This window comes from Xyrauchen texanus, chromosome 22, assembly GCF_025860055.1.
Source record: "Xyrauchen texanus isolate HMW12.3.18 chromosome 22, RBS_HiC_50CHRs, whole genome shotgun sequence".
NCBI classification, from domain to species: domain Eukaryota; kingdom Metazoa; phylum Chordata; class Actinopteri; order Cypriniformes; family Catostomidae; genus Xyrauchen; species Xyrauchen texanus.
In genome coordinates, this window is record NC_068297.1 from 40,743,512 (window position 1) to 40,757,820 (window position 14,309).

The 14,309-nt window shown below is 41.4% G+C and overlaps 1 protein-coding gene across 2 annotated transcripts; it reads left to right on the forward strand.

The window, feature by feature from the left end:
* Window positions 1-658: 658 nt before the first annotated feature.
* LOC127662770 (acylphosphatase-1-like) lies at window positions 659-5,218 on the forward strand. 2 transcript variants are annotated; one of them, XM_052154077.1, is made up of 3 exons: window positions 659-736; window positions 1,259-1,345; window positions 3,208-5,218. In XM_052154077.1, the coding sequence occupies exons 2-3, from the start codon at window positions 1,265-1,267 to the stop codon at window positions 3,421-3,423; spliced, it is 297 nt and encodes a 98-aa protein (XP_052010037.1). In that variant the 5' UTR covers window positions 659-736; window positions 1,259-1,264; the 3' UTR covers window positions 3,424-5,218. The 2 variants fall into 2 exon arrangements, with proteins under 2 accessions (XP_052010037.1, XP_052010038.1); XM_052154078.1 differs by having other exon boundaries at window positions 695-790.
* The last annotated feature ends 9,091 nt before the right edge of the window (window positions 5,219-14,309 follow it).

Here is a 14,309-nt window from a genome sequence, read left to right on the forward strand (position 1 = left end):
AGCTTATAATTAAATAATATTTATGATTCTTTATCTTTACAATGTGTTATCATGTATCTATCAGAAAACCTTGTCATATGTATCTGTTAATCTGATGAAAAGTCACAGGTAAATAAAATAGCTTAACTTTAGAAGCAGGTGTTCCCAGCATGCACTGGGCTTGAATAATTAATGGTCTTACATGGCTCCACTGTTTTACACAGTTTTTATGGTTAATTTTGTCTTAAGTTCATTTTCTGCCCAAAATTACCTGTTAAAAAATATGGCCTGTTAAATATACTATACATTTCCAATTCAAGATTACAAAAGAATATTGCGGTGAGATGTCTTTTTTAAACGTACTAAGAAAAGCTTTGTATCTATGTACACTTTAACCTGAATTCTCCTTTTATTATGGGATGTGTGGCTCTGAAGTCAATGACAACTCCTGCTCTAAACCATGTAGTAATCATCAGCTCATAAACGCTTCGGCATAATAATATATTTATTGCTAATTCGGCATCAAACTCAACAGCTATGAGTGTTTTCTGTGATTGTGAACCGCTGCATCGCTTCAGGATAAATTAAATTAATATCTACAGTCGGGTTTACGCAAATTTCCTGCATATTTACTATTGGCTGCTTTCGTTTGACGTCATGACGTAACCCGGGAGAATGACGCGCTGTGAGATGTCATCGGTCAGCGCGCACAAGCCAGTCCACGAGCTAAACATTCCGAAAAAACCCTCCAGACAAGGCAAATAAACTCGATTCTTTAAACTTGAAGCCATTTATTATCATCTGTCCGCCGGTACGGTGTGCAGCATGTGTTATGCTTATACTAGGGTTTTTATCGTCATGGAAAAACCATGACGATAAAATTCCCTGGAAATATCAGGGAATTTTAAAATGATGATGTTCTGGTCTTCACCTGCTCATGTTTCAAGTTATTAATGATGATACTGAAATTTTGGTCAGAAAATATTATGTTTATTTAATCTCATTTTGTACACTACTTACCTTTTTTTGTTTTAAAGATGTTCTTTGGAATGCCTTTGTGGCCTCAAAAGAGTTTGAAAGTGTAAAATTATTATTATTTTATTTTTTTACATACTGTATATATGCATGTGCCCTTGTTGTTGTTTTTGTATCTGTGTTTGTTTTGTCATGGTATGGTATGTCTCGTGTTGTCTTTGCATGGTAAATGTAATTACTATATTTGTTCTTTGGCAGCAATAGAAAAAGGATGATAATGACGACTATTATTTCTGTGTTTCAGGTGATCATGTCCACTGAAGAACTGCTGTCTGTAGATTATGAGGTGTATGGGAGGGTGCAGGGGGTGTTCTTTCGAAAATACACACAGGTAATGACACTACGGCATGAGTAGGTGTTAGTTTTCTACTCCACTGTATATTCTTACAGTATATTTTGTTTAAAATCTGATTTTGATTTATAGACGCATGCAGATGTTGTCACTATAGGAACACTGTGTATGAAAATACATTGCTGTGTATGAAAACGTTTTTAAATTAATGATTGAAGGAATAGTTCACCCAAAAATAAAAATTCCCTCATTATTCATTTACCCTGATGCCGTCCCAGATGTGTATTACTGTTTTTCTTCAGCAGAACACAAATTAAGATTTTTAGAAAAATGTTGATGCTCTGTATGTCCTTATAATTTAAGTAAATGGGTGCCACCAGGCTGCTGGCTGTTTGACAGTCTAAATGTCACAGAAGCAACGATTTAAAGTTAAAAATGTTTTAATTATCGATTACTTTTTACACGTATCAATTCAGTTCTGAAGACATTAATTGATCAACTGGAGTCGTGTGGATTACTTTTATGCTGCCTAAATATGACTTTTAGACCATCAAACAGCCAGCAGCCTGATGGCACCCATTTACATGCATTGTATGGACAAACAAAGCTGAAATATTCTTAAAAAAATCATAATTTGTGTTCTGCTGAAGAAAGTCAGTCATGCACGTCTGGGATGGCATCAGGGTAAGTGAACAATGAGAGAATGTTCATTTTGGGTGAATTTTTTTCTTTAAGTTGTTTATAAGCTCATGTTTTCAAGGAGCAAGAAACATATTTTATTTGAGTGATGATGTACAGTCAGCTGGTTGTTATCGCAAAATATCCCGACGGCGTGATCAGGACCCCGACGCGTAGCAGAGAACTCTTGTAATACCCTGAAGGGGTTTATTTTGTGATAACTGGCTGACTGTACATTTTCCCATGTATTACATGGTTACTAACCAAATCAACATGGAGATAAAATATTGATATGTGTTTAAAATATGTAATTATGTGAGAAGAAATAAATCCCTGAACAGCTGAAATCTACCTCTGGTTTGGGTCACAGTTCTGTTGGTTTATTTTGTAATTAATGAACATGAGCTTATGAACTTATCAATACTAGCCAAGAAAGTAAATAAATAAATGGGTATGAAACATTGATTTGCATTGAAATTATTTTATTAGCTTACTTGTAGAGGTCATACAGTGATCCGAGAAGCAGTAAAGACAGTTCATATACCCGGATGAGCAGTCTGATATCAGACCGCTAGGTGGCTCCATTGACCAGTCAGAAAAGAGTGTTCCAGAGTGCTGAGTTATAAACGTATATACAAAACATATTTTTGACTATTTAATGGCCTTTAGCTGCATTAAAACAGTAAAATATTACTGATTAAATTATGAAACACAAAGCAATTCATAAAACAACAAGATATAAAAGGTAACATACAGAAATATAAAATCATTGTTTTGGCCAACAGAAATTATAATTAACAAATTTGATAAAATGACTACATAAAACAACTTGCCCTGACTGATGTATACCCTTGTCCTGCGAACACAGTTCAACTTTTGGGTTAAGATCTATACTTGTTATGTAGTTAATTGTTGTCTTGTGCCAGGTTGCAAGTGTGGTTTTATTGTGCTTCTTAACATTTAAAAAAGATGAAATTGGAATTTTATTTTGAGGAATGGTTTTTGAACTAGATATTTGAAGCCAACATTTAAAACCACTTCTAGAGAAGAGCAAGCATTTGTGTAATTATACATTTGACTCAACCTTACAGTTACTGAGATATAACCCTTGTGACTACTAGCCCGGTCTCCTCTTCAGACATGGGAAATGCCAGTAGTTCACCAGGACTAGCTCATCACTCCAGGTGTGTGTGTGTGTGTGTGTGTGTGTGTTGTATTTGCAGTCAGAGGGGAAGAAACTGGGTGTGGTGGGCTGGGTGCAGAACACCGATGCTGGGACGGTTCAGGGGCAGCTCCAGGGTCCCGCCTCTAAAGTCCAACAGATGCAGAAGTGGCTTCAAACCACCGGCAGCCCTCAGTCGAGAATCTCCAAAGCCGAGTTCAAGAACGAGTGCACCATTGACAAGAAGGATTTTAAGGATTTCAAAATTGTTCGTTAATGAAAATAACCAATCAGTCAGTATTTATTTCAATAGATATTTATTTTAATGTTTAAAAATCTTGAATTAGTAGAAAATCTCACTCCTGTAACTTTGTTTTCACAAATATGCTAGCTATATTGACATCAAACACCACATGCTCCCATTCTACTGTGTTTGTAAAGTACAGAACAGCTACTGTAATCATTTTGTTTTTGAAAACTATATTTGAGAATTAAGGCAAATATTATTACATTTTTGTACAGACATTGTACAAAGAGTTGCAAAGACAATATTGCCATTAAATAATCAATGTAGCAAGAAAGAGTTATGAAAATATACTCTTGACGTGCTTTCTCTTGAAGTTCCATAATATTTGAGGAACGAATACACACACACACACGCAGTTAAAGTCAGAAGTTTACACACACCTTAATTTCATTCCCTGTCTTAGGTCAGTTAGGATCACAACTTTATTTTAAGAGTGTGAAATGTCAGAATAATACTAGAAATCAGTATTTCTTTCAGCTTTTATTTCTTTCATCACATTCCCAGGTCAGAAGCTTACATGCACTTTGTTAGTATTTGGTAGCATTGCCTTTAAATTGTTTAACTTGGGTCAAACATTTTGAGTACCCTTCCACAAGCTTCTCACAATAAGCTGCTGGAATTTTGGCCCATTCCTCCAGACAGAACTGGTGTAACTGAGTCAGGTTTGTAGGCCTCCTTGCTCGGACACCATTTTTCAGTTTGACCTCAGATTGAGGTCAGGGCTTTGTGATGGCCACTCCAATAAGTTGATTTTGTTGTCCTTAAGCCATTTTGCCACAACTTTGGAGGTATCTTGGGATCATTGTACTTGTGTACTATTGTTTGTACAGATGAACATGGTACCTTCAGGCATTTTGAAATTGCTCCCAAGGATGAACCAGACTTGTGGAGGTCCACAATTAATTTTCTGAGGTCTTAGTTGATCTCTTTTGATTTTCCTATGATGTCAAGCAAAGAGGCAATTAGTTTGAAGGTAGGCCTTAAAATACATCCACAGGTATACCTCCAATTCAGTACACATCCTATCAGAAGCTAATGGTGTAGGCTTGACATCAATTTCTGGAATTTTCCAAGCTGCTTAAAAGGCACAATTAACTTTTGTGTATGTAAACTTCTGACTTCAACTGTATATACATACACTGTATATATTCAATAATATTAGTTTTGAAGGTTTAAACATAGTTAGTTTCTTGATGAAATTAACAATGATGAAATATATCAATCGATAAGTATGAGTACAGTAAAACCCAGTACAAATTAGCCAAAAATCAAACGATAATGATAAATTGGTGTACAACCAATGTAAGGATTTTATCTGATGGTTCAGTCAGTCAAATAGTTCAGATTTGTACTTGTCCTGCCAACATTTGTTACTGTGACCCCTCTAAAAATGTATGTCACAGTTTGTCACAATTTTGACCGAAACATCTGTGTTTAGAAAATGTGGCAATAATGACATTTACATTTTTCCTGTATTGAACAATGTTTCAGACTTCACACTGGTCCTGTTGTTTCTTCAGTTCAACGGCTTTGATTTGACCAGTTTTGCAATATTGAATTGTGGCAAATGAAATCAACACTCCATTATTTATAAGGATTATTATTTTCTTTTTTAATTAACTAAAAACAACAACAAAAGCACTGAGACTATCGACACTACTGATACATGCTGCATGTATTCATTAGCAGATGTATAATGTTCTCTAGAGGAGAATTAATGTTGAAAAAATTTTACCAATTTAAAAATCATGTTTTCTCATTCAGTGACAAGTCTACACATTAATAATGAGAATTATGAATAAAAACATCTGTAATAAGTCTGAAACGTGATATTTAGTCAGAGGTACCATTTTTGCCAGCTACAGTACAAACAAGTGTTTATATACAATTTCCCTACATGTTGAATTTAGATATGAATAACCCAAATTCTGGGTTCAATATTTCAGATTCAATACAATTTAAGCTCAATCAACAGCCTTTACGGCATAATATTGATTAGCACAACATTTATTTTTCTTAAAAAAAAAAACAAAACAAGCAAAACTCGAGGTCACAGTGAGTCACTTGCAATGGAAGTCAATGGGGCTTATCTGTAAACGTTAAACTACTCTTTCATAAAGTATAAGACAAAAGACGTAAACGATATGTGTTAAGATGATTTTAGTGTGATAAAATCACTTCCTAACTGCATCTGTGTAAAGTTATAGACAATTTTACAACTCTCTGTAATAATGTAAAACCTATATTCGATGATTAAACAACTTTACAGCTCAAATAATACATGGGTTTTACCAGAAGAATTAATGGAAGTGCATATAATTTTATAAAATTATATGCATCACATTTCAGTGTATAAAACCCTCCAAAAATTGACCCCATCGACTTCAAGTGTCACTGTAACACAGATTTGTGCTTTTTTAAAGAAAAGGATGGACGAGTCGAAATCAACATAATGCCACACATGCTGTCGATTGAGGTTAACTTAAACTGTATCTGGCACATTCCTTTAAAGCGAAAAACAAAACTGAGCGTGTCACTTGAGGACCGGACCTCACTTGGTCTGTTTTGCCTCTAGAGCAAACTGAATTCACATTTAGACTGAAGGTATATCATGATGTGGCACACCGTTCAAAAATACATACCTTTCTATAATTCTTTACAACAAAACCATGTCTGTATTGACCAGCTCGTCTGGTGTTCAACCAACATCCAAGACTCCAGAATGAATGGATGTATTGTGAGGTAGCCAATCATTCCAGGAAATGAGCGATCCCACCCTGCTCCATTCCAAATGCTTACATTCTATCAACCAGCCAACCATATGGACCCATACACCAACTGAGAGAACAAGTACATATAACAAAACCAGGACCAACAGTATGACAAAAACATGTCCTTTGTCAAGGCTAAATCACAATAATTCTGACTGAATGTTGCGCTCTATAGTGTTTGACATTAGCATGTTGCAAAGCTAAAGATTTGACACTTCAACAAGCAATTGAAGTAGCACACACATATATTGGCTACAATTGCCTATAATTAGAACTAATTCATATATTTGGGTACTGAATAGGCACAGTTTGAAATTCCCGAGATAGCCGGTATTTTCGGAGTAAATTCTGGTATTATCACAGTTTTACTGTGCCTTGTTACAATCTCATTGTATAACCTTATGGAAAGAAATGATTAACTCATGACAAATGCATGTTTTGTCAAATACATACGTTTTGGGTTGAAAGTCGGTGCAAAAATTTTTTGTAACTACTGTGCCTCACTGCACCACACTATTTACAATCATTGTCCTTGAGCTTTGTGCCCAAACTGCCAAAATTTTCCTCTTTCAATATTCTCAAATTTTCCTCTTCTGTAAAATCACTGTATTTTATTTATTTTACTGCCAAATACAGAACTTTTATTATTATATATTAGGCTAATATAAGAGTAATCAATGAAATAGTGTCAAAGACAGTAAGAGAATGCCTCGGTTTGATTTGATATCAGAAAGATCAAACTTTGTTTGATCAAATTCATTTTAAACAAGGGAAACGTCCCAGCATAACGGGTGAAAAGAAAAGACTGAAAACTGAGGGGCAAAGAAAATGTCTGTATTTTCTTAGAAAATACATAAAAGATATGAAATCTAAAAAAAATGCATTTAAAATTTAATCAAATTAAATGGAGTAATCTTTAACAAAATAACAAACAAAACCTAAATATTTTAAGTTTTATTCATTCAGTTTTGTTGTGAAACTGAAATGTGTCAATCTTAAAAATAGGCTAACATTTTTTTTTTTTTGTAATGCTGTAATGAAGTTCCTTTGCATTACACACTAAACGGAGTTAAAGGAATAGTTCACCCAAAATGTTGACATTATTTACTCACCCTCATGTCATTCTAAACATTTATGATTTTTTTCTTTTGTGGAACACAAAAGGAAATAATTGTATGAATATCTCATTGGCTGAGTTCAGTATGGCAGTACACTTTAGAGAATCACTTAGTAAAGCACCCAAAATGTCATAAAAGTAGTCCAAGTGACTTGTGTGTGTCATGTTACAAGTATTCTGAGAAGGCATACAATCACCTTGTATGATTATCACAACACAATTTAAGTTATTCACTCTCAAATCAAATCATTGTTGGCAGAGCACAAATCCAATATGGTAAGATGGAAAGTCATATGTGTTTGAATCGACATAAGGGTGCTACATGATCACACAGGAAGTCAGCATGTTGTTTCCAAGAGTAATGGTACCCTAGAAGCAGCATCTTCTATTAGACATGTTTGCATCTGCTCCAGTGTGGCACGACCAGAAGGGTGTTGCGTCAGCAGCATGGGACACCTGGGTTCAGATCAGTGGCGGCTTGTCAATAGAGGGCGCTGGGGCGCAGCCCCCATCAAAATTCCAGAAATATACATGAATACAAAAATGATATAAAAATGAAATAAAAATAAAATAATAAAATAGTTTACTCATACGACGTGCAGGCTGGTAGTAAGAGCCTCAGCATTTAATAAAATCGGTTAACAATTTTCTATGTTTTTCAATATGTTTCATGCGGTTTCATGGGCGACGGACGCCGGACAAATGGATGTCTATCTGAGTCCTTCGATTTTCGGGCAGCATGTGACCTGAAGCTGGTCTCTAATTGGTTTCTTAAAGATTCTCCTCCGGGCGCAGGTCGCTGCGTCCCTGGCGAATCAGAATTGGATACATGTTATTTTATCCAATCTGATTGGTTCTCGTCACCTGTCATTCAACTTTACGCTCTTGGCCACTACTGCGAGTGCGCAGGTGACTCCGCTAAACTTTGCTAGGCTGATCACTTTCGCAGAGATAATGGCAGCAGTTAAACCAAACTCTGTCATTGATTTACAAAAAAACCCTTTCACAAGGCGTTCACTGGAAAAAAAAAAAAGGAAACTCTCTCCAATACCATTGGTGAGCAAAGCAGTGATTCTCGGCCAATAAAGAGGCACCGGGCGCTCAGACCAGAGGAGTGTGAAAGGATTGCAGCAGAGTTGAGTTTGTTATAGAATTGAGTCTAAATACCATTTTACATTATTGTTGTTGTCACGAACATCGAGAGCACCTCCCCCTCCAGTCGTCGGAGATCAGATTCACCGGAGTTCTGAGTATAGACTACATTTCCCATGAACCCACATACTTAGGTCTGATTACTACGCAGCTGTGCCTTGTTTGTTATTTCCTATTTAATCAGCCTTGTTCTAACACTCTTTGCGAAGTCTTGTTTTGCTCCGGCTACAATTCCAAGCGTTTGTTCCAGTTTACTATCCTGTCTATTGTGTATCGACCCTGCCTTGTTCCAGTACCGTGTTTGTTAGCCGCCAGCCCTTTATTACCTTTGCCTGTTCCAAGTTCGTTGATTGTTTGCTGCCTGCCCCGATCTCCTGCCTGCTCTCACGTTGATTCTGCCTGCCTCCTATATTCCTGTTGCCCGTGTTGACCTTTGCCTGTACCTCTTCTGTGTCTTCATTAAAATACTGCTGATGGATCCCAACCAGTCTGTGTCTGCGTTACAGAAGACTTCGCCGAACATCGATCCAGCGGTTATCTCCCGCATGGCAGAAGAGCTCTCAACTCAAGCGAATCTCTTAACAACGCAACAACATCAGCTCGCTCGACTTACATCAGCTGTCGAAGAGATGCTACGCTCCATGCAAGCGCAGCCCCAGTCTGTCTCTTCTTCGGCGCCCGCTACACCTCAAGCCAGCGCAGCTGACACCACTGTTCCGCACTTCATTTCTTCTACCAGCCCAAGGCTCGCACTGCCAGAAAAATTTGATGGCACGCCCTCTAGATGCAAGGGGTTCATCATGCAATGCTCAGTTTTCCTCTCCCAACAACCTGCACTGTATCCAACTGACGAAAGCAAAATCCTCTTTATGAGCTCTGTACTCACGGGTAGAGCCCTCGATTGGGCCACTGCAGTCTGGACCAACCAGGGATTCGCTCAATTCACCTTCGACTCCTTCCGTCAAGGTCTGATCGACGTCTTCGATCACCCTGAAGGGGGTAAGAATGCAGGTGAACAACTACTGGCGCTCCGCCAAGGCAACCGCACGGCGGCAGACTACGCACTCTCCTTTCGTACCCTTGCTGCACAAACCGGTTGGGTTGAAGCAACCCACAAATTACTATTTCGTCAGGGCTTAAACACTGAACTCCAGTCCGAACTGGCCTGCCGTGATGAAGGGGTGTCACTCGACCAATTCATCGCTCTGGCAAGCCGAGTGGACAACCTCATCCGTTCCCGACGTCCCAGTCGTTGGTCACCACCTTCCTCTGCCATGTTCCCGATGAGCGACACAGCAGAACCCATGCAGGTCGACCACACACAACTCTCACCCGAAGAACGTGAACGCCGCTTCTCCAATCGCCTCTGCCTCTACTGCGGCCGGGCTGGACATCAACGCGGCAGTTGTCCGACGCACCCGTCACAAATGCCACGCCCCGGGGTAAGTCTATTAATTTCTTCTACCCCGTCTGGAAACTGCCTCGAAGTACCTGTAAAGCTTACCTACCTTTCGGACAGTATTGACACTCATGCCTTAATAGACTCCGGGGCGGCGGGCAACTTCATTGATGAGAGTTTCTGTGAGCATTACCAAATTCCCCTGATCGCTTGTAATCCTCCCTTGACAGTGGCAGCGCTAGATGGTCGGCCTCTGGGATCCGGCAGAGTGTGCTTCTCCACCTGTGACATCACCCTGCAGGTGGGCTTACTCCACTCGGAAACTTTACGATTCTTCGTCATCAACTCCCCTCGCAACTCTGTTATCCTTGGTTTTCCCTGGCTCCGAATGCACAACCCACAAATCTCCTGGCAGGAAGGGCAAATACCTCAGTGGGGCCCAGGCTGTTCCACGCAATGTCTTCAAGTAGTCCGACCTATCACCGTGGGCACTACCCACGCTAGTAAAAACCCCGACTCACTTCCTGCGATACCCCATGCATACACTGATCTCAGAGAGGCATTTAGCAAGTCCAAGGCTGCTCTACTCCCACCCCATCGCTCCATCGATTGCGCCATTGAACTCAAGCCCGGCGCCACACCCCCTGTTGGTAGAATTTACCCCTTGTCCGAACCAGAGTCTCTTGCTATGAAGTCCTACATCGACGAGGAACTTGCCAAGGGCTTTATCCGTCCCTCCACTTCTCCAGCGGCAGCTGGTTTTTTCTTCGTTAATAAGAAAGATGGCTCCCTACGTCCTTGTACTGACTATCGGGGCCTAAATGAGGTTACCATTAAATTCCGATATCCTCTACCACTCGTTCCCTCCGCCCTAGAACAACTGAGATCAGCAAAATTCTACACCAAGCTGGACTTACGAAGCGCTTATAATTTAATTCGCATTCGGGAGGGGGACGAGTGGAAGACCGCATTTTCTACCACTTCTGGCCACTATGAATATTTGGTCATGCCTTTCGGCCTTTCCAACAGCCCCTCAGTATTCCAGTCCTTCATCAATGACATTTTCCGGGACATGCTCAATAGGTGTCTAATCGTTTACATCGATGACATCCTGATTTACTCTGATTCCCTTGAAGAACACATTGCCCAAGTCAGAATGGTACTGAAGCGCTTGATCCAACATCAACTATACGCCAAGGCAGAGAAATGTGAGTTTCATCTAAGAGCAGTTTCCTTCCTCGGCTACGTCATCAGCCCGGAAGGGGTGGCCATGGACAGCAGCAAGGTTCAGTCCGTCCTAAACTGGCCTCAACCTAACACTGTTAAAGAGCTCCAACGTTTCCTGGGTTTTGCCAACTTTTATCGGAGGTTCATTAGGAACTTCGGTACTGTCGCCTCACCTCTCACTGCTTTGGTTAAAAAGGGACAAACCAAACTTCACTGGTCCTCCGACTCTCTCCGGGCCTTCCATCAGTTGAAGGAGCGCTTTACCTCAGCTCCCATCTTACATCACCCTGACCCTGATATTCCGTTCGTGGTAGAGGTTGACGTGTCCAACACAGGCATTGGAGCCATTCTCTCCCAATGACAGGGTAACCCACCTAAATTATTTCCCTGTGCCTTTTACTCTCGCAAACTGTCTGCTCCCGAGCAAAACTACGACGTCGGCAACCGGGAACTCCTGGCTATGAAAGCCGCTCTAGAGGAATGGCGACACTGGTTGGAGGGGGCCAGACACCCATTTCAGGTCTTTACCGATCATCGCAACATTGAATACCTGCGCTCGGCCAAAAGACTCAACCCCAGACAGGCCAGATGGGCCTTATTCTTCACCCGCTTCAACTTCTCAATTTCCTATCTACCCGGCTCCAAGAATGTCAAGGCCGACTCCCTTTCTCGACAGCACGAAGCCACACCTCAAAACCCCTCTGATGATCCCATAATTCCTCCCGGACTGGTTCTCGCTCCCATCCAGTGGGACATCATGTCAGACATCACTCAGACCCACACCTCCAACCCCTCCCCTCCCGAATGCCCACCCAACCGAACATTTGTACCTCACAGTTTGTGGGAGAGGGTAATTCGTTGGGTACATGATACGTCACATTCCGGGCACCCAGGCACCACAGCTACAGTTCGCCTGCTTCAGAACCGCTTCTGGTGGGAGACTCTGTTGAAAGATACCACCGACTTTGTCAACAAATGTCAGGTCTGTGACATCGCCAAGACACCCAAAGAGTCTCCAGCTGGCCTACTGCAACCCTTACCCATACCCAAACGTCCCTGGTCACACATCGCCGTAGACTTTATCACCGATCTCCCCAGTTCTCAACATTACACCACGATCCTCACTGTCATCGATCGGTTCTCCAAGGCTTGCCGTCTTATCCCTCTACCCAAGCTACCCACTGCCCTCGAGACCGCTGAACAGCTCCTTCAGTACGTCTTCCGCTATTATGGTCTCCCAGAGGACATCGTTTCGGACCGGGGTCCCCAATTCACATCCAGGGTATGGAAAGCCTTCTTTCGTCTCCTAAATATTAATGTCAGTCTTACCTCAGGCTATCACCCCCAGTCCAACGGCCAGACAGAATGCCTGAATCAGGAAATAACCAAATTTCTCCGAACATACTGTCACCAAAATCAGTCGGACTGGAGTCGGTACCTCCCGTGGGCAGAGTATGCTCAAATCTCTTTACTCAAACCTGCTACCAACTTAACTCCCTTCAAATGTATCCTGGGATACCAACCCCCCCTGTTTCCCTGGTCCGGCGAACCTTCGGAGGTCCCCGCAGTTAACGACTGGCTTCGGCGAAGTGAGGCGGTATGGGACCAAGCCCATGTCCATTTACAACGGGCAGTGAACCGATCCAAGGAACAAGCTGACCGTCATCGTCGCCCTGGCCCCAACTACGCTCCTGGCCAATGGGTCTGGCTCTCCACCCAGGATTTCCTCTTCGCCTCCCCTGAAAAAACTCAGTCCTAGGTATGTGGGTCCCTTTAAGATTCTCAGACAGATCAACCCAGTTTCTTTTAGTTTACAACTAGGAAGCTTTCCTGGTGCGGACCTTGCTTGACTCAGACGACACCGGGGTCAGCTCCAATACCTGGTGGACTGGGAGGGGTACGGTCCGGAGGAAAGATCCTGGGTAAATACCAATGACATCCTCGATCCCAATCTCATTGCAGAGTTCCACCGGACCAACCCGGAGAGACCGGCCCCTCGACCCCGGGGGAGACCTTGACGTAGGTCGCATCCTCGCGTCCGGAGCCGCTCACAGGGGGGGGGCTCTGTCACGAACAACGAGAGCACCTCCCCCTCCAGTCATCGGAGATCAGATTCACCGGAGTTCTGAGTATAGACTACATTTCCCATGAACCCACATACTTAGGTCTGATTACTACGCAGCTGTGCCTTGTTTGTTATTTCCTATTTAATCAGCCTTGTTCTAACACTCTTTGCGAAGTCTTGTTTTGCTCCGGCTACAATTCCAAGCGTTTGTTCCAGTTTACTATCCTGTCTATTGTGTATCGACCCTGCCTTGTTCCAGTACCGTGTTTGTTAGCCACCAGCCCTTTATTACCTTTGCCTGTTCCAAGTTCGTTGATTGTTTGCTGCCTGCCCCGATCTCCTGCCTGCTCTCACGTTGATTCTGCCTGCCTCCTATATTCCTGTTGCCCGTGTTGACCTTTGCCTGTACCTCTTCTGTGTCTTCATTAAAATACTGCTGATGGATCCCAACCAGTCTGTGTCTGCGTTACAGTTGTGCTGCAGATGTCCTGCCCTCATATAATATTCTACAGACTCAAGAAAACATTTTTTGTTTGGTATAAATCCTTACAAAAATCATAATTTTAATATTATACAACAGCATCCCAAAAATAATAAATTGGCAACATAAAAATAAATGATCAAATGAAATATGAAGCCACCAAAAACTACTGTCTTGTATGGGACACAAACTCAAATGGCTCTATTTTTATTTTGAAAGTCATTGCAACTGTGACAACTAGTGGCCTACTCCTTACATTTACATATATTTATATATATATATATATATATATATATAATTTAATTTAATTATCCCTATAGGTCTGTGATCCTGGGACACACAAGGGAGCGTTTCTCCTTCACAGACCACCTTGTCTGTGCCACCTTGTTGCAGGGGGACAGGTGTGGATACCTTTCCTGAAGATGCATTGAGCAGCACCATGAAAGTTGCTCAGTGGAAGCAAGCTGAAGACAGAGCTCAGTCTCATCTACAGCAAGGAAGAATTCAAAGCCTGCCGTGGTGCTGTGGACCTATTTCAGCTGTTTATGGAAAATAATCTCGAAGAAGTCTTTTCCGAAACTGTGACTCTCATAAAAGTTCTCATTACCACACCCATGACCACGGCTGAAGCTGAGAGGTGCTTC